The sequence below is a fragment of the Cyprinodon variegatus genome, unplaced genomic scaffold (assembly GCF_000732505.1).
Source record: "Cyprinodon variegatus isolate N-32 unplaced genomic scaffold, C_variegatus-1.0 Scaffold333, whole genome shotgun sequence".
In the NCBI taxonomy this organism is placed as follows: domain Eukaryota; kingdom Metazoa; phylum Chordata; class Actinopteri; order Cyprinodontiformes; family Cyprinodontidae; genus Cyprinodon; species Cyprinodon variegatus.
In genome coordinates this window covers 683,325-702,910 of record NW_015150786.1, presented here as the reverse complement: position 1 = coordinate 702,910, position 19,586 = coordinate 683,325, and the positions used below count along the sequence as shown (strand labels likewise).

The window sequence follows — 19,586 nt, the reverse complement described above, 5'->3', positions numbered from 1 at the left end:
CCTGAGTTGATTCAGTCATTGGATTCAGGTGTGCTGGACCAGAGAAACGTCTAGAAGTTGCAGGAAACCTTGAGGACTTAATTTTGACAGGATTTGGTTGATTTGGATAGCCTTTCTACTTTAATGAATAAATATTATCCTTCATTTGATAATCTGAAAAATAAAAAACCAACAAAAGTAAATTAGTAAAGAAACAAAACCCCATCTGCAGCTCTGTATATTATGTTGATATTGCAATAAGGCACAGATTTGCAATACGTGTTAAACAACTGAAAGTTCTCAGATACATTTTACAGTAAATACTCTTAAACCTTTAATGACATAAGTGACATTCCTTACATCTCTGAAACAGAAAGCCTTTACTTGCCGTTTAGATTTCTCTCTTTTATGGGGCTTTTTAAGTAGCCTACCTAATAAAGAGCTGTTAGTAAAATTATCTTTACAGAAAGAGTTAAATAGATCATTAGGTAACAAAGCCTTCTACTATATAAACATCCAAAACATAATATAAAGACCTCATGTTTTTCACCCTATGAACAGAAGTGTTCATAGGGTAATGCTGCTCTGCTTTCTTTGTGCAGCTGTGGTGATACAATAATTCATTGAAAACTGCCCATTTTCTGTCTTTCAGATATGTTGCCAAGCAACCATGGTTTATAGAGCCCCCATTTCCTTTGAGCAGAAAGCAAACCAGGAAAAAAACCCACATAATTACTAAATTCGGTAAGATCCAGAGATTAGTATCTGTCCAATAGCTTTCTAATTACTGCCCCACATACATTGTGAAACTGATGATTGCACTGAGGAGCACAAAAGTGGACTTCAGTAAAGAAATAAGGTCACTTTAACATGATGCATTCTAGTGTTCACTCCAGTCTATTGGTAAAAATCACTAATTGTTGGAAAGCCATTGTAAAATAAACAAGGGGTTAGCTTTTTTTCTCCTAAAAGGGATTTTCCTAGATTTATATTAATATTTTAGTACACAGATTGTTTCATCAGACCGCATCGATGTTAAGTGTACACCAGGGGCAGTGTTTACTAAAGCTGTGCTGAGTGGATGGTAAAAGGGTTTGAGATCTACAAAAGTTTTTTTTTTATTATTCTAAAAGAGAAATGTTTTTGAAGAAAAACAAACAAAAAAACGTAGATGAAAAAAACAGCCGTCTGCCTAACATTTGTGCTCGTCCAGTTATTATTAGTTTAAACTCGCTCTTTTACTCCACAGGGCAGATGTTGAACATTTTGGGAAGCACTGTTCCCTATTGAATGATTATAGACAAAAATGATATAGAGAACTGAAACCCTAAATCTCTCCTCATATTGGCCGTTTTACTCAGTCAATTATAACTAAACGTTTGCAACTGAAGATGAAACACTCAGAATCAACCATCAGTCTTTACTCGATGTAGGTCAAGGCCTCTATTTAGATTCACATCGTCCTTTAGCAACTTAACCCAATGAGAATTCTGGCAAAATTAAGTATTTGTTCGTCTTACAGATTGTACAAAATACTGGACATTAGAAAACAAACTGCTTCAGGAAGATCAGGTAACACAGCAGACAACCAGGGATCATATTGTGGAGCTTTTTAATTAGCTTATATAACATTGTAGGGATTGAACATCTGATAGACCAAGATTTACCTCATCAGCTGGAAAACAGGAGTGGTGTCGCACAACTACTAACCTACCAAAACTGCACCTCAAGCCATTAGAATCAGTGACCAGTGTCCTGTGTGTTTTAGATGCTTCTCTGGTAAAACTTACCTTCACGAAATATATATATATATATATATATATATATATATATATATATATATATATATATATATATATATATATATATATATATATTTTATCTCTGCAACACTTAAGATTTGCTGAGAAGATATTTTTAAACATTTAGACTCAGAGGAAGGACAAGGAGAGAATTAGATAGACAAGCAACTGAGAGTGCTATGGTAACAATGATGGAGCTAATCCTGCACATTTCTGGCCTCTTTGGAACACTTTCTCATTTGTAAAGATGCTCAGAAGCAGCTTGGAATTTATTCAAAGATAAAAGACCTAAATGAAGAGAAATCCTGGAGTAAAATCTGCACAAGGCCACAAATGTGAAGACTGGGGCTGAGATCTACCATCCAGCTGGGTTATAATGTTCTAGAATGGCCCATGTAAGTCGCCCTCCGTCCAAGTCTGACAAAATTAGAGCTCGTTTAAAAGGAATTGGTGGAAACTTAAGTCTAAAAATGTGCAAAACTGCAAAACCTATTTCAAATTGTTAAGTCAATAGGGATGAATTGAAATGCATGCCAGAACAAATAATTTCAGTCCTTCAATTTTCTTTAACCTACAAATTATCTTTTACCTTGAGTTTGTCCATCTATTATTACTGTAAAATAGGCTGAAGTTTCTGGTTGTGATGCAGCAAAATTCTTAAACTTTATATCAGATCGTCATTATTCTGCAGTCAAGTGAAAACAGTCCCCATGATGTGATATCAAACATTGTATTAAAATTATACACTGACAAATATGTGACAGGAGGGGATTGGGTAAACAGTTAGTTGGTGCTGAACAGTGATTAACTCACATTCATTCACAAAGTTCAGCAGTTCACAGGAACAAGGGTAACAACAATGATGATTTGGATTCCAGAAATTATAATATTAAACAAACCAATCACAATCTTCAGTTTGAGTAAAAGAGATTTTTGATGCAAAACCAAAATACACAAATTGCTAATCCTACAGTAAAAATCCCTTCTGTTATATTTAATTCATTTTTACTCTTTAGTCATTTATTAACTTTCACATAAATACTATCCATTTCATTTCCCTACTTATATTTACAGATCAGAGCCATACGAGTAAAAATTAAAAACATCTTACTAAGGTTACAGGGTTCAAAGTGCAGGACTGTGATGATGGGGGTGCATCGGTCACTGGAACATGTATTCACACACCAAACCATGCTGACACCAAACCAGAGCTCACAACAAAACTTTTCATACATATAAAAGCCTTCATAAGGTCATCCAGGATAACAGGAACAAAGCCCCACTTTGTTAAACCAAGCAACAGGAGCCATTCTTCAGACAGCAATAGGAAGCAGTTTCACCTCAGACAAGGAGAGGAAAGCAACAGGAGGCTTATAACAATAAGCATCTTTAAAAGTCCTCTAGTATTTAATGAAATCCCTTTGTAACATAAGCTGTTCTATCATTTTAAGTTGCATCAATTTCAAACCTCACATCATCAAAGCTCTAAACTGACTGCTTCAAGAGCCGTTTTTGCCACCTGCTTGCACCGTCAATTATTTTCTAAACAGAAACCTGAAGATCGGCCAAGACTGTACTAACTGCCTGGCAACGCTGGAGCACTCGGACATTTTCTGCCCTCTAAAACTCATTTATACTTCAGTGTGACGCAAAAGGAGAAAATAACTCCTCCCAAAATGAAGAGGAATGGATTTGATGTTTAGTTAGATAAAAACATTGTTGGAATCAATGCAGGGAAGAAGAAAGGTACCGAATAAGAAGTTTATAGAAAATAAACAGTTATCCCTTACTGTGACAGCTCAGTTAACATCTTCAAATTAAACACACAGCTCTTTGCAAAAGCATTCAGAAAACTTGAACATTTACACTATTTTACATGGATTGCATTGTGATAAGCAACACAAGGTGATGTGCAAATGTAATAACCTAACAAAACAAAAGGAAAATTAGTTTTTGATAAAATAAAAAAAGAAAAATCAAACATGTAGTTTAAAACAGCCCTACAGAGTTAATGCCTTTGGATTGTGCCTGTAAAGGCTTTGCAGAGACAAGTTGTCCCCTTCTTCACTGCATCAGTGGGCATCAGCTCCCGGGCCTTGCCATAGACTGGATATAGGTCTGACCTAATTTCCTTTTTAATTCTATTGGTCCACATCTACACAGCATTTTGCTGCCATTATAGTGTTTTTTTACACCAATAACAATGTGATTGCATTATTAAGGGTCTTTAAGATGCCTTTTGATCACCAGTTCCATCTAATAATTGTGTGAAAATCTAGGAAAAAGTTCAAGTTGTATGAATACTTTTGCAAAGCATTGTATGGATATTGAGCCATTTAGCACCCAATGCCCTGCTCTCTAACCACTAGGCCATCACTTTGTACTAACTCATCCCTTTTTTATATTAAAGAAGTAAAGGGTCATCTGGAAAAGGAAATTTTATTCTATATGAGCAGCCCTCAAGTTGTCAGATAACTCTTGGCCAAAACGAAAAATCTAACAATAAGTGATAACATTAGTTTTACTGTTTTAAGCATCTAGCATCCTGAGGTGAGTCAAGCATCAGCATATAATTATAAAATGAATTCACATTTTACCGCCATACTTAAGCTGCAGCTATTCTGATTTCCAAGATGCTTTTTGATCACTTGTTTTATATAAGAAATGTGATAAACTCGAAAAGTTTAGTAATATGATTACTTTTGCAAAGTACTGCATGGATGAATAATTATTTTTGCTGTTATAGCTAGAGAATATAAAAAGAAAAAGTTCAGAGGGAACTTTATGGCTTTATTGTCTGGACCTTTTTCAATGCAAGCAGTAGTGATGCGGATGCGATAGACACAGTGCTGCACGAGGCGTCCTTTTTTATTAACGATGCACCTCTAAGCGAACGTCGTGTGCCGGGGCACGACGCGTTTAAGTCACAGGTGTCACACACTTAAATCCTCAGGCTCAACATCAGACACGCAGATGGCAGTTTTTACTTACATAACACACAATTATTTCACAGCTCGCCTGGAGCTAAAAATCTTTTTCACACTTAACACAAACATCACAATCTACATTCTTTATGCATGCAGTGTCTTCTGTTTACTGATTTTGTTACAAGGTGCCAGGTGTGATTCTTTTTAAACATTTTTTAAAGATATATTTTTTTATTGTAATTCAGCCTTATAGATTTTTTTTATTGGTTTAACTCTTTATGACTAAAAACGTTAAGGTGACATCATTTATGAGTGAAATGTTACTCATTTTGTCGGTGCCTTTTAATCTCTGTTTCTGCTGACAGATATATGTGATCAACAGCGGCAGCTGAGACAGAGGAAATGCTTCAGGTGGCTCTTAAAAATGTATACAGTGCAGTCGTGTATTAGTGAATATTTACAGGCGCAAAAATGAACAGCTAGTGGAAGAGAGACAGGAGCTTGGCACAGTGACACAGACCCATGAGGTTCTGTTCAACCAAGTGGAAATGAAACATGTGGGAGAGATTGTATTTCTTCATCCTCCTCTTTCTTCTCACTGCGTGGGGGAGCAGTCATCCAGATCCAGCAGCTCTCTGACCAGTTTTTCTCCGAACTGCGCCCGGCTGTAGCGCTTGACGGCGTAGGCGTCAGACATCTTGTAGAGGATGTATGCGTTGTTGATTGCGATGCTGATGCTCAACCAGAACACCTGCTGCCAAGTCTTGTTGGGCTTATGGAAGATAAAATATCTATAAGACAAAGAGACATGGTTTACCCAAAAACTGAAAAAAAATTATAGTTATTTTTTTTTTTTACAGCCATATTGTTTCATTGCTTTCTTTATAGCTGCCGTACCATAGTTTCTTATCTTGTCATGTATGCTTTTGTAAAACACCTGTTAGGTAAATCAAAACATGACTAAACAATTAGATTTTTTTTATACATTAACTCTTATCTCCCCTGTCAGTTTTAATGCAACCCTGGTCTGAATGGTTTGTGTATACTGTATTATTCAGACGTATCAGGAGAGGGTATGTTATTTTCTATAAAATGACAATATTGTTTTAAAATTTTCTAAAACTAAAGGAGCAATTACTGATTTGGAAAAGTACATTTAATGCCATACAAGTTTGTCAAAGTTGTCAAATAACCTTTAGCTAATGAATAAAATAGGAAGTGATAGCATTAATTTTACAGTTAGATCCAAGCTTCAAGCATCCCAGAGTGACTGACGCACCTGCATGCTATAATTAAGTCATATTATTTGGTCATTGTTGTGATTTTTAGCTTCCACCTGCTAATCATGTCTGCTACACACTACTGTAGCTCCTGAACTTCAGCCAGCTTCTTTGTTTCCTTCATTTCATTACTGGACAAACTGATTAATCCAGGTGTGTCTGACCTCAGTAACCATGACAACATTAGCCAGACACACCTGGATTAATCAGTTTGTCCAGTAATGAAATACAGGAAACAAAGGAGCTGGCGGAATTTCAGGAAGTGGTGGAGTTGGGCATATAGTCCACTCTGTTTCCCTGAAAAGCAGGATTATATGGGGAATAAAATAAATATGGTTCAGTGTCAAATGCTTTGGTAAGTGATGAGGGAGCATTATCATTCAATGGCATTATCCACTTGCTCTACTACCATAATGGAGGCCAAATATGAAACAGTGTGTTATAGATGTATAACTGACGAATCAGCCGACTAATATCGTTTCTTAAAAGATTCTGTATAATTCTTGTATCATTTAGAGACACTGATAGTATAAACAGACTGTTTTTTATATTAAAGGTATAGTGGATGATGTTGTTTTTCTGGGTGGATCATCCAAATAAGTGGTCCTCCTAATTGTCAATCATTCTGGTGATATGTTTACATAAGGCCGTCCTACGTTACGTGCTCATCCCCATTTTCCCTTACCAGTGGTGAGTCTGACATAGTGAAAGTAAGCTTGTATGAGCTATGCAAACAGCAACTTTTAAACAGAGCGTGCACAAGGAGAAATGGGCTCCCACCCGTTTAATAGGCGTTCCCACTCAGGAGCGGGTACAGGGTGATTCATGTGCACTTTTTTTTCTTTTTTTAAGTGGAAAGGGCGGGTCTTTTCAAAAATGTACAAAAAAATTCTCCAATATACCTTTAAAACATGTTTTTTGGACTGTGGTATGAAGCCAGAGCATCCAGATAGAGGAAAAAAAAAATATAAACAATCAGCAAATAGTACAGATCAACTTTTAGCTGAGTCTGATTTTTGCCTTTTTAATGGCCTAAAATGTCATGTAACAATTTTTGTGTCCTAAGATATAAAGCATGTCAACATCTATTTAGCAAAATATACTCTCTCCAAAATATCAGTCTTGATTTGAAAGAGAAAATTGCTTCTTAGTTGAAAACTTGTGATAAAGTGGAATATCACATAATATGTTTACAACATCCTTTATAGTTATTAACACACAAAAGCCTTAAAATAAATGGTAATTATGAAGCATCCAAGATGAGGTTCTTTAAACAGAAAACTCAGGACACTTTTTTAACTCCCTTCCCCTCCTCTCTCTAAACATTGGCCAGTTACATAAGACACAGTAACAAGGATTCATCCACAGTGCAGATAAATATAGAACAAATGATTTTTTAAGCATTTCTCTAAGACTCAGATGCATTGATGACAAAAAGAAGCTTCAAATTACCAAAAAACAAAGACTATACAATAACAGTATTGTGATGAATCAGGCAGTATTGGGTCCACACATACTTGCTATACTTGTCGTCATATTTGCAGATGTAACTGAGGTGTGCTGCAAAGGCCTCGACGGCGAGGGGGCACGGGATCTCTCCACTTTTCCTCTTAATAATTATACCTGCCAAAGACACAGATGATGAATGGTAGAGCGTCTGCTAAAAGAGAGCAGCTGTAGTTTATGATTTTCTGTGGCAAATGTGACTCTATAACTATCCATACAATAGGTTTTGATGTAATTATAAAATGTAATTATAAAATAAAAAATTAAAGGATTTAAAGCTATTTTGTGTCTTATTACTGATTTAATAAAATCCCAACAGACGCCTACATATACACACAGGCCAGATAAAAGGGTAGTAACCATTTAAACAATCTGGGACATGGACACGCCCACACACACACACTCGTTCTGCCATCGTAGTGAGGACCATGTGTTGACTTATACACAGTCAATTAGGCAGTATGAGGGTGATATCATCATCCTTCCCCCTCCTAAAAATGAATTGTTGCATATTAAAAGATGTTATTGCTTTTCAGTATCAGGAATCCTTGATCTTGTGTGATTATTTCCTGATGGTTTGCATTTTAGCAAAACAGTGAATCTTATTTTCACTAAAAACATAACCAGAAGACCTTTTAAAATAAAATTCACCTAAAAAAAAGAAAAAAAAAAGAAAGGGGCTTTAAAGAGGATTATTTATTCTCTTATTCACCTTCTTTTGTTGGTGAATAAGCATTGGTAAGAAACCTGAAGTGTCCCTTATTGTACCAGCTGATCAGGGACATGCTGCCTTTCATCATGACCCGTGACTGGCCGCGCTGCGCTGGCGTGGAGCTGCAGACCAGCATGCTTTGTGGCAAACCTGTACAGTCACTCTTCCTGGTGCTCAGTAAGCCACAGCAGTAGATATCTGTACAGGGAAACAAATATATATATAAAAATTACCTCACTCATAATAATGTGCACTTTTCAAAAGGAACTTTAAAAAGATGAATGGAAAAGCTAAAAAATAATTAGCATGTTTTACTACCATGGACACTTTATTTTAAAGTTCCTAAAACAAATCTTTTTTCTTTGATGTCCTTTTGAACTTTGCCTGATTCAGCCATGTTTTAACTACATTTTTTAATGATAACCTTTTAGAAGATCTTAGAACATATGTGTAAATTAAAAAGAAATTGATAAATGTATTAAAAATCTGGTGTATATTTATTTTTTCAGTCCATTTGTGGGTGGTGTATTTTGAGTCAACCTCGCCTCAAAGGTTAATTAAAGATCATTGTGTAGAAATGGTGGGAGTATCAAGTTGTAGGAGGGACAGAAAAGATGGTATAGTTTGATATGAAGATAAGTAGAGCTGCATCCTGTGAGACGCACACTGTAAGGGTATCGATCAAGGCGCATTCATGTTTCAGAATGGACAAGTCTAAGTACAGACTAAACTACATTTACAAATCCATGGGGACACTCGGACGATAGAAAAACCCTTCAGTCTCCAGTAGATTATAGAGCAATAACTCAAAGGACTTTAGCTAAAGCTGTAGCTGCACTGAAATGTGGTTTTTGAAGTTCTAACTCATGGGAGCCAAATACAAATGCAAGTTATATTTCTACTATTTCTTTCTAACCAACTAAACTGTATTCTGTTATCTAAGTAAAAAAGGAGGCAGTGTGGGTTTGTAGTGTATTTTTCCTTGCTTTAGTATGGGAACAAAAGAACCTAATCAGAACTTAAGGTTTTAGCTGTTCCTCTTTTATCAATGCAACAATTGACTCTTTATTTTTACTCAGATGAGCTGAGGGAAAGTAAGCATGTGGGTCAGTGTTGCTGATGCGTTAGCAATTCACCAAACAGCTTCTGTCTATGTTCACGAGTGTGGATGAGTGCTGCAGAATAATGCAGAGCAATTAAGTCTGCTAATTACACATGCAAGATAAAATTGAGAGAAGAAAATGTAGAACAGTGTGTCCACACAGTCATTTATTGTGGAGGAAGGAGATGTTTATAGCTGGCTCTTGCTGTAATGGCACAATATAGATCATATCTCAGGCCCTTTAGGCTTTATAGTGCAGGGAAACTATTCAGAATAATTTTTGATTAAAAAAAATACATAAGAAGGAAGTAACTGTAACTCCACTTCTGCTGCAGCCGTCTTCCTTTCTCGGCTTTGTTTTAAATCAAGCAGCAGTACCAGGTGAGAGTAATATAACACTTTATTTTAACCCCTTAGTCACCCCCCCTACTCTACAGCGTCTCCATTTGTGTTTTGTGAAGCAGCAGCAGCAGCTTTCAGATTCTAGTTTATCAAGAAAAAAGGGATGCTTTATCTCAAAAAAAACATATTAAAACTAAAAGCTCTCTCTGTATGCACTCTGATGTCAGCTTTTCTGAGATGCGTGACTGACATCTACTTCGAATGTATGAATGTAGACAATCTTCTTGTTCCATTTTTTTCCCACTGGGCTCAAATACACTAATGCTATAGAAAAACATGCAGGAAAGTTTATGCCATAATCATTTGTTACAATCCTTATAGATGTAAAATGTGAATCAAATAAATCTTTAAACCAAAGGGGGCTAGGAATAGCCTGATTAATGCAATGAAGATTTCTCCTTCATTTCATACCTTTGCAGTCTTCAAAGGAAAATGGTTCAATAGTTCAAAAATATAAAAACTAACTTTTCAAAGGCTTAAATGTTGGAGTAAAACCCTCTGTTAATGCATTATGGTTAAAGGTTGAAACATAATGAGAATTCAAGCTGAAATCTTTATGCAGTGTGGTGTTATTTATTTATTTTTTTGCCTGTGCTGTTTAGCCTGAGAATTAGGTCATATAAGCTCATTTAAAAATAAACAAATCAAATATTTAAAAAGATTTTAAAAATCCTTAAGACAAGCAGTGAGATTACAATCTATACTCCAAAGACAAAGAGGAGGCTGTCGGCTGCCCTGTTGCGCTCACGTACCCTGCTTGCTGAATTCAGTGAAGAGGCCGAGGCTGGTGATGGACGGCCCCGTGAAAATGATGGTGTTCTTTCCAGAGATGTTCTGACAGAGCTGCTTGGCCACCAGGCTGTGGAGCTGGGGCTTGTTCTTCAGGGCAGCCAGTCCATCTGCGCCCTGTCCCTCCTTCAGATGGACGGAGATCTACACAGAAACCAGACAGAACATCAGGCGTGGAACAGCCTGTCGTGTTTCCTGATTAAGCACTCTTTTATCATCCTGAAATGAATGTCATTACTGAAGTAGAAAAGCTCTATAGTCATTGTCACCCCTGATGTAGATGTGGAAGAGTCATTAAAATTGACTTTATTCTAGTAGCAGAATCTCTCCCCTGACAATATTTCAATAAATTCAACTTTTAATATTCTATATAGTTCATAAAACTGTTTTTCAAATGGAACTGCATAATTTTACAATTGGAGGACACGGGGGGAAGGATTGTTTCTAATCTCTAATGAATGTCCTCAATAAAGCTCTCCTCTTAAGCTCCCTGCAGTTTTCTATCGGCTATAACTAGGGACAGAAAATGCTGATTCTTGGATCGTTTTTGGAATAAGATCCAATTCAAAAACCAAAGTTGACTGATTCCAAATCAAATTTTAAAACAAAGTCCATCAGATTTGTAATTAAACTACCATCATATCTATAAGAGTTTTCAAAGCTGGTTAGTTCATTTAGACACATTTTTTTTTATAGAAAATACTATCGGTATCAATGAGCGTCACGTTGTAATTAAATGAGAACAGTTGTTTTTTCTAACACAAGAGTGACTAGATTTATTCAGTATAAATACTGTTTTCTTTTAGTGCAGACTTAAACTATTTATTTTTTGGTCATTTTGTATGCAGAGTGTATACAGAATATATATTGCATATTGCAGTTGGAGTAACATAAACCTTACCGATATAAAGTGCTGTGGTGATCAGAATGTAGCAATGTGGGAGTAAAAGAAACCAGATTAAAATAATGGTGCAAAAGGGCATTAATATGAAAAGGGTTCAGTGCAGTGCAAAATAAATATGGGGCAAAAAAAAGTTGTGTTAAAAGGATTTGAAAAGTTCAGCAATGTTGATCAATGTAAGGTCATGCTTCTGCAGAAAATTTGAAAAGTTGTAACATCTTTATTGGAGATAAGGATTAATGTAGATTTTACCTTTCTGGGCTTGTAAATATGGGACTTATTATCAATCAATGAGATTAATTTTACTTTTTAAAATCCTGTATTCAGTGTTAATCCACATTTCCTCTTAATGACGGTATTATCAAAAATAAATAAGCATCCAGATGACTGAAGGTTGAAACTATTATATTAATTTCTTCAAATGCAAATGTATGTCAAAATTCTAAGTGAAATATTAAAAGTTAGAAAAATTAATAACTGATATTATTATTCCATCCAGATTACAATTCATTTATATTTACCCTCTGCTACATTAAGTCTCTACATCTTAGAAAAAACAAATCATTACCCCTTTTTGTAAAACAGTTTAATTTTCTAGTCATCACTGAGTTAAATTGCATTAGTCTAAATATTCCTCGTTTATCTACTTAAGCTCTGCAACCATTAGATCAGTAGGACAGTGTTAATGCTTCTGCAAGATGCTCTAAAAAAATGCTTATCTGTTCTTGTGTGCTGCACGGACTAATGCACCATGATTGATCTACATCACTCAAAGTCATTTTTTCTTTACTTTTTATGTTTTTCATTCCCTGGATAGTCTTGATCCAGAGGAAGAATGCATCAGTGGAGTCTTAGGTTGGTGTGCAGCAAACTGGTATATGAGGAGCTGCTGCTAAATGGCTGCAGTCAATATGGATGTTAATGGTTTCTCACTTATGGGATAATGGGATGTGGCTACATTTTATAAAGAATATCCTGTTAAACGTGTTCAGATGTTTTATTCTAATGTAAACTGTTGTGGTCCTAGAAATCTATAAATAACTAATCGATTGCTTAGACCGCTTTCATGGAGGAGAAAACAAATACAAATTAACAGCTAAAATCTTGTTGAATAAATGCAACTCTGGCTTTTTTCCAGGTTAAATAAGAAAACACTCTCCACATGTGGTGTTTATAGTCAGATAGCTTAATTGAATCTATTTATGGGATCTGTGTAGTAAAAGGTCTTATATTTACAATCTGGCGTTCTTGTTCTTCTCTTATTGCTCCTTAGCTTTTGATTTATTTGTTGGCTTAGTCAATCTCAACTAAAAGTGTTTGTGATAAAGAGTCTTTCTTCAGTAAGAGCCTCCTTTACATACTTTTCAAAGTGGAAGTACTGTCTCTAATGCTTTAACACCAGACTCTTTAATCTTTTTACCTGATGGGGTTTCCATCTCATTGATGATGGGTCTCGCTCTCATGTTTCAGGGATTTATTTGGAGATTAGTGTTCGCACAGTAGATTATACGCTTCTATTTCTGCTGTTGGTTATATGGGTTTCTGCGTCATGTAGTGTGTGACAATAGTAGAAGTAAAATCTTTGATTTTACTCAGAAATGTACATATGAATCATTGTTAATCGTGCATTTGTTGCTTTTATCTTCCACAGTCTAAATACCATCTTTTAGATGACAATAGTTATGGATTTGTTCAATTTTTTCCCCCCATTAGCGCTACTTAGCTCTCCTGTTTGCCCCAAATCTGCTGATTGGTTGATCAGGTACTTGTGGCCTCTCCTGCCTGGAAAAACTAAAACGTTTTTGCTTTTGTAGACAGCAGTTTGATCCACAGGATGAGCTGCTGCAGCAGAACTTTGATGGAAACCTTCATGTAAGGATGGTAAACAGTCGCATTCCACTAAGTTGGACATGTCTTGCTGTGGGAGGTAATTAACTCACCAAAATCAACAGGTGAGTGTTTTAAGAGCTCAGTAGGATGAAAAAAAATAGAAGCTTAATTTTTTTACTCCATCCACCCCAATACCCCCAACGACTTTCTCAGATTTCTTTAAAACATTAAAACAGACTATTTTCGTTTTAATGTTTAGCTTGAGTAGAAATTAAGGGAAAAAAATGCTTTGAATTGATTTTTATTAGGAGTAAAAATCTGGAAATTGATTTTCTATTCATCCGTTCTGATGTTCAGGCATTCATGAAAAAGGGGCAAGAAAAAAATAACTGAAAACATTAGAATTGACCTTTAGAGCATGCAAAAAGCCATGTTGCGAAACATTTAAACACATGCAAGAAGATGCTTAGTATTGCTAAGATGAGACAAAGCTGTATTTTTTAGATTCACTAATGTGTAAATCTAGGCCCAAATCAGGAAGCATGATGTACAGATCATATTGTTTATATCAAAGCACATCGTGTATCAGAATGGCCCAGTCAAAGTCAGGACCTAAATCCAGCAGTCTGATGCAAAACTTGAAAAGATCACAGACACCAAGCCTAAAATCGGATTGAGGATCACTTACTTTGCAAAAATAAAGAGGTAAAATTCTTTTCAAAATGTTTAAGGTGCTACGCTAAAACGAGTTTTCATTCCTCCTGCATAACAGCTTTACACAAGTTTGTTTGGTTTTATTAAACATTTTCAAGCCCACCTTCTGGATCATCTCCAAGTTCCCTTGTTAAGGTTAGATCCTGTCATCAAACTACTGGATTCAATACTTTGAGGGAATCTTTGGGTTTGATTTCATTCAGGAAGACATCATCTCAGTGGAAAAAGGACATATTAACAGGGAAAATAGACGAGAAAAACCTATGTAAACAAACACTGACAGTGGATTTAATCTTTTAATCCTTTAAAAGAGTGGTTAACTAGTAAGCTTTTTTTCAGGATGTCGGCACCAAAATGTTTTTAAACAAAACGAAGAATAGTTCTATCAATAGGAGCAAGAAGACTCAGAGGCAAATACCTAAAAATATGTTGCATGAAATCACTGGGGTATAAAAATGTGAACCCGTATGGTTTGTTTAATGCTTTGCTTTAAGGAGGGTTGGACAGATCTGTCTGCTCTGGTCTTCAGAGGATCTCTGGTGTTATATAAGAGACAAGCGTGGGAGTGGAAGGTCACATTGAGCGCCGTGTTGTCAGTCAGAACTGACACGGCAGCTGGGATTGGAATCTAAAGCCAGTAAATAGTCCACTATGTGGCATCAAAAAGAAATTCACAAGCAGAAGATATTTCTCATCACAACATCCAATTCTGAAAGTAAATTGTGCAGTTTTTTTTCAACATCAATCCCACAAAATGAAAACTGTAATAAAGCTGTTTTCTATGTCCTGCTTATAAATCGAATAGGTTGAGACAGAGGCTGTAGATCAAAGCCTCTGATGCTTTTTTCCATGAAAGCCTTAATGGAAACTTTCCTGCCTCATATTCCTGTACCTTTCAGCTTCAGATTTCAAAGCAGAAAATTAAAACCGATTCAAAGCAAACACTCAATCTCCCACCACCTTTTTCAAAAAGTGATGCGATTTTTATTTATTGCTGTAGAGTGATGTTTCCCCTCCATCAGTGGCTGCCTCTACCTGACAGATGAATCCGGTGGAGGTGCACTGTCGCACCCACAGACTGAACTTCCTCTTCTTCCTCTTCCTCAGATCCCTTTCTGTACAGGTGGTGATAAACACAGGGTCCTCGTCTATCAGCGGCTCATGGAGAACCTGAAAAATACACAGACCAATATGTGATTCAATGAACCAAAGTTGAGAATTCACACTTTCCTCTTTTCTCTAAAGGATAAAAAATGTAAAATAAAGAAAACCAAAATTTTTAATAATAATAATATATTTTCCAGTTCCATCATTTATCTTTTAATCAACTCCAGAGTTTAAACAGAATGGATGGTGAGTTCTGACCCTGAATTATAAGTCTATCAAACATTGTGTTGTTTTATTATATAAATAAATCCAATAGCGAAAATAGTGCTTCAGATCTCAAAAGTATAAAAAGTGTGACATTTTATGGCTTGGAAAAACTTTCTAAGCAGAGAACCAACATCTTTTGCTCATTTGTTCCATAGAGACTTTCTCCTTTTGTTTAGATTTAATAAGCTTGAATTTGGTTAAATATATTTATTTTGATACATCAGCTAGCTAATGAACAGTGACTACATTTTTGGGCACTATTGGTTTAATCATTTTTTCAAGCACAAAAGGATAATAATAAAATATTTATTGAGCAGTTATAAGAAACCATTTGAAAAACAATTTTTACAGCTAGATTGAAATAGTTCACATAGCACCAATTGACAACAAAGTCATCTCCTGTTATCACTGCACAAGACAAACTAATCCATTCATCTTTTATCCATTAAAACAGAGGTTTCAGTCTGTGATCCCAAAAATAAAAATGCAGCAGAATTGCGACCACCAAAAATGACATTCACTCAGCTGATTTACTTTATATTTATTTATACAACTTTAAAATGCCATTTTTTTTCATTTAATTCAAACATTTTTTAATGGTACACTGAATATTTTAATTTGGCATTATTGATTTAAAGGTATTTTAATAATTCGAATCATGCTTTAGATAAATGTTTCATCTACTTATTTCACACTGATTGTGAAAAACCATCGTGGGACATCCCCATTTTAGTGTCACGACCCCTAGGGTCATAAAACAGAAAGCTATAAATATACCAATCATTTAAATCTCTTTTGATTTAATGAGACATATTCTAACTCAGTGGAGCTGTCATGCATATATTGGGATTGTGGAAGGAAGATGGAGTACCCTTTGAGAAACCAAGCTTGCACAGGGAGAAATAAATATAATAGCAAATATATAGTCATATGTTTATATTACTATTCTTTTATGTATTTATTACTGTTTTGAAGGCTGCACTTTAAAAAATTTAATGGTTTTAAACGAAATTTATTTTTGTATACACTTGTGTATACAAAATGACAAAATAAATCTGTCTAAGTCTATAACATGGAAAGTTTAGTTATGATGTTAGTAATAAACTAGAGGTTGTGGCTTTTTATTCGTCATGTGTAAATATTCAGCTTGTGCTGCATCTCTTTTGCATTTTAGAATTAAAGCCAAAGAGAAGCTAGGATGAAAGGTCTAGTTCTGCCCTAGCATTAATAAAAACCGGACTTTTCTCAGTCAAATATGGTGTTATTGTTTCATTAAAAAATTATGATGCTTTCTAGCCTCGTAGTGAATGAATTCATCAAAGCCAGAGTTCTCTCTGTGGGTTACAGTCCAGGCCGTAATGACCTACAGTAAGGCTTTGTTTCAAAGAAATGAGTCCTTAGTTAAACCTTTACTCAGCCTCGGGAAAAAACAAACAAACATACGTATTTTGGTGAAGATTCTCAGTCATCCAGGTCATAGTCATTGCAAAGAAGTTAGAAAGAAAGATGGAACAAACCTAATGGTTTCCTTTTCAGAGGCATAGGCCAGTATCTGGTATTGCAGGCCAACAAGAACTCAACCACCCCCCAATTAGTAAGGGGTAGACCTGTTCTTCTGGTTCAATTTGCATGTTTTCTAAAGCTTAACAAGGCTTTGTTGGGCTACTCTTTAAAGCTTGGAACCCGATGCTAATTCAGACATTTTGAGTTGAAAAAGCTTCCCGGATGGAAAGTGAAACGTCTTCAGACTTGGAAACCAAAACCAGTGGATCGTTAACTTCTTTTAGATTTTTTGGGAAACACACATATTCATCATCTCCAAGTTAAAAAAATATATATATATTTAAGGATGTTGCTTTCATCTTCTTCCCTATACAACAATTTAAGAAAAAAAATACAAAAACCTGGTGCATGCGCACAGGTTAGCACAGTTGAAAAAAAACAAAAAAAAACATCTTTCCTGGTAAACGTTTATTGAATGAGTAAGCTATTATCTGACAAAGCTTCGCTTTCAGCCTGTGCTTCTTTCAGCGTCTGCACCCAGTCTGTCCCTGGCACAGTCAACTAACAGATGAAATAAACTGGCCTGGATAAAACACACACACACACACACACACACACACACACACACACACACACACACACACACACACACACACACACACACACACACACACAATCCCTGGCAGCCTATCCTGCCCTCATTATTTCAATTTTGTCATTTTTAGATGCAAGCAGATGGAGATGATCTGTGTACACATGCAGTAATTCTATAAAGTAACTCCTCAATATTTAAACTGTGTTCCTTTAAATTTGCAAACTTGAATTAAATTTGGGTGTGTTATAAAGGGGGTTACAATATTCTCAAATGTATTTGTGGCATAGAAATCATCTTTCATTGTTTGGCCGATCTCAGAGGCACTTAAATGGCTCAAACTAAAAGCAGTCAGTTAATTTCTGCTACTTCCATTTCTTTTTTTATGCTGGCACTAAAACTGAAGCTCTTTACCTGAGAAACTATTCATCTCGAGGGACCCTTAATGAGCAAACACTAAATATGAACTTAAGTTAGTTTTTTTAATGAGACAAAATGGATCCAAAGGAACTGCCGACCATTTTTCTCTGCAACCTTCCTCACAATTTGGGAAATACAGAAGATTTTTTTCCTTCTTTAATTTCATTGTAACAATGGTATTCACCATGATACTTTCTCTTTGTTCTTACATATTGACCAATGTTTGATACTTTAAACCATTTTGAATGTGTTTTTTCAAGATCTTTCCTAGCAGTAATAAAAGGTTTGATAACTCATACCATTTGCCATGTTACAGCCACAAATTGATCATAAATCAGAAGCAGATTTATTGCCAAGTAGGTTTACACTTACAAGGAATTTGACTTGGAGATGATGGTGCAGACAAATCCGATATAATAGAGAATACAGAATCTTTAGCTTTATACAATATACTATATACAGTATATAGTATATGACCATATATTACATACAAAGTAGACTATGCGTTAATGTAACGCAGGAGGTCTGGAGATGCTACATATATGTAGCTTGTAGGTCCTGAACGGGGGAGGGAGAGAGGCAGTGCCAGTGTCACAGGGTCTCTGGGCCTTGTTGATGAGGCCGGTAGCAGATGGGAAGAAACTGATCTTGTGGCGTGAGGTTTTGATTCTGATGGATGGCAGCCTCCTACCAGAAGGAGGTGACTGAAATAGTTTGTGGCTGGGGTGCGGGGGATCAGCCACAATCTTCCCTGCACGCCTCAGAGTCCTGGAGGCATACAGATCCTCAAGATTGCAGCCAATCACCTTCTCTGCAGACCGGATGACACACATGCAGTCTGCCTTTGTCCTTGGTGGTGGCAACAGCGTACCAGATGATGATAGAGGAGGTGAGGACGGACTCAATGATGGAGGAGCAGAAGTGCACAATCATTTTCCCTGGTGGGTTGATTTTTTTCAGCTCCCACAGGAAGTACATCCTCTGCCGGTGAGGGAGTTGATGTTCAGCTCCAACTTTAGGTCTTTCTAGATAATAGTTCTAAGAAAGTGGAAAGACTCCACAGTGTCAATTGTGGAGTCACAGAGGGTGATGGGGATAGATGGGGCTCAGTTCTTCTTGAAGTCCTGTTCAAATTGGTGCATTTTTACAAGATAGAATCTTTTTAATAAACTAATACAAAGTCGAGGATTATTGTGGGCTGGAAGCAAATGAATATATGATTTTCATTTTTTTTCGCAAGTAAAAAAAAAAATCATAAAAGTCTAGCTCATATTTGTACTCAGCCACTCTAAGCCAGTTTTGTAGAACCGCAGCTGAAAGTCTTCTGGAGTTTATCTCTACCAGCCTTACACACGCAGGGAGTGAAATCTTTGCTCTTTTTCTTTGGGAGAAAACTCAACATCAGTCACACTGGATGGAGAGCATCTGTGAACATAACTTTAAGTCTTAAAATAGATTTTCAACTGGAGTTTAGTCTGCACTTTGATTAGACACCTCCAATAAATGACTGAGCACGGATCTAAACCACTATAGTATTACTGGTTTTATAGTTTTAGAATGGGTTTATTGGATATTTTAATGTATTTTCTGTGAAAGAGATTGAAAGTCCAGTTTATTTGTTAATTTGAGTTGTTCTGTGGATTTATTTTAATATTTATGTAGATAAATATTATCTACATACACCGATATTTGAATAATATTTGGAAGTATTTAAATGTTTTTTTAGTCCATCCATCCATCCATCCATCCATCC

At 35.9% G+C, this 19,586-nt stretch overlaps 1 protein-coding gene across 2 annotated transcripts in view; it reads right to left on the bottom strand.

Moving 5' to 3' along the window:
* Positions 1 to 3,915: 3,915 nt before the first annotated feature.
* Positions 3,916 to 19,586, bottom strand: part of pgbd5 (piggyBac transposable element derived 5) — a 27,915-nt gene continuing 12,244 nt past the window's right edge. The window contains exons 3-7 of one of the 2 annotated variants that reach the window (XM_015385191.1): positions 14,980 to 15,114; positions 10,463 to 10,643; positions 8,207 to 8,404; positions 7,506 to 7,614; positions 3,916 to 5,499 (exon numbers count right to left, since the gene is read on the bottom strand). In XM_015385191.1, the coding sequence (XP_015240677.1) occupies positions 5,304 to 5,499; positions 7,506 to 7,614; positions 8,207 to 8,404; positions 10,463 to 10,643; positions 14,980 to 15,114 (819 nt within the window). In that variant the 3' untranslated portion in view covers positions 3,916 to 5,303. The remainder of the gene's footprint in view (positions 5,500 to 7,505; positions 7,615 to 8,206; positions 8,405 to 10,462; positions 10,644 to 14,979; positions 15,115 to 19,586) is intronic. The other variant, XM_015385192.1, reaches the window with a different exon arrangement.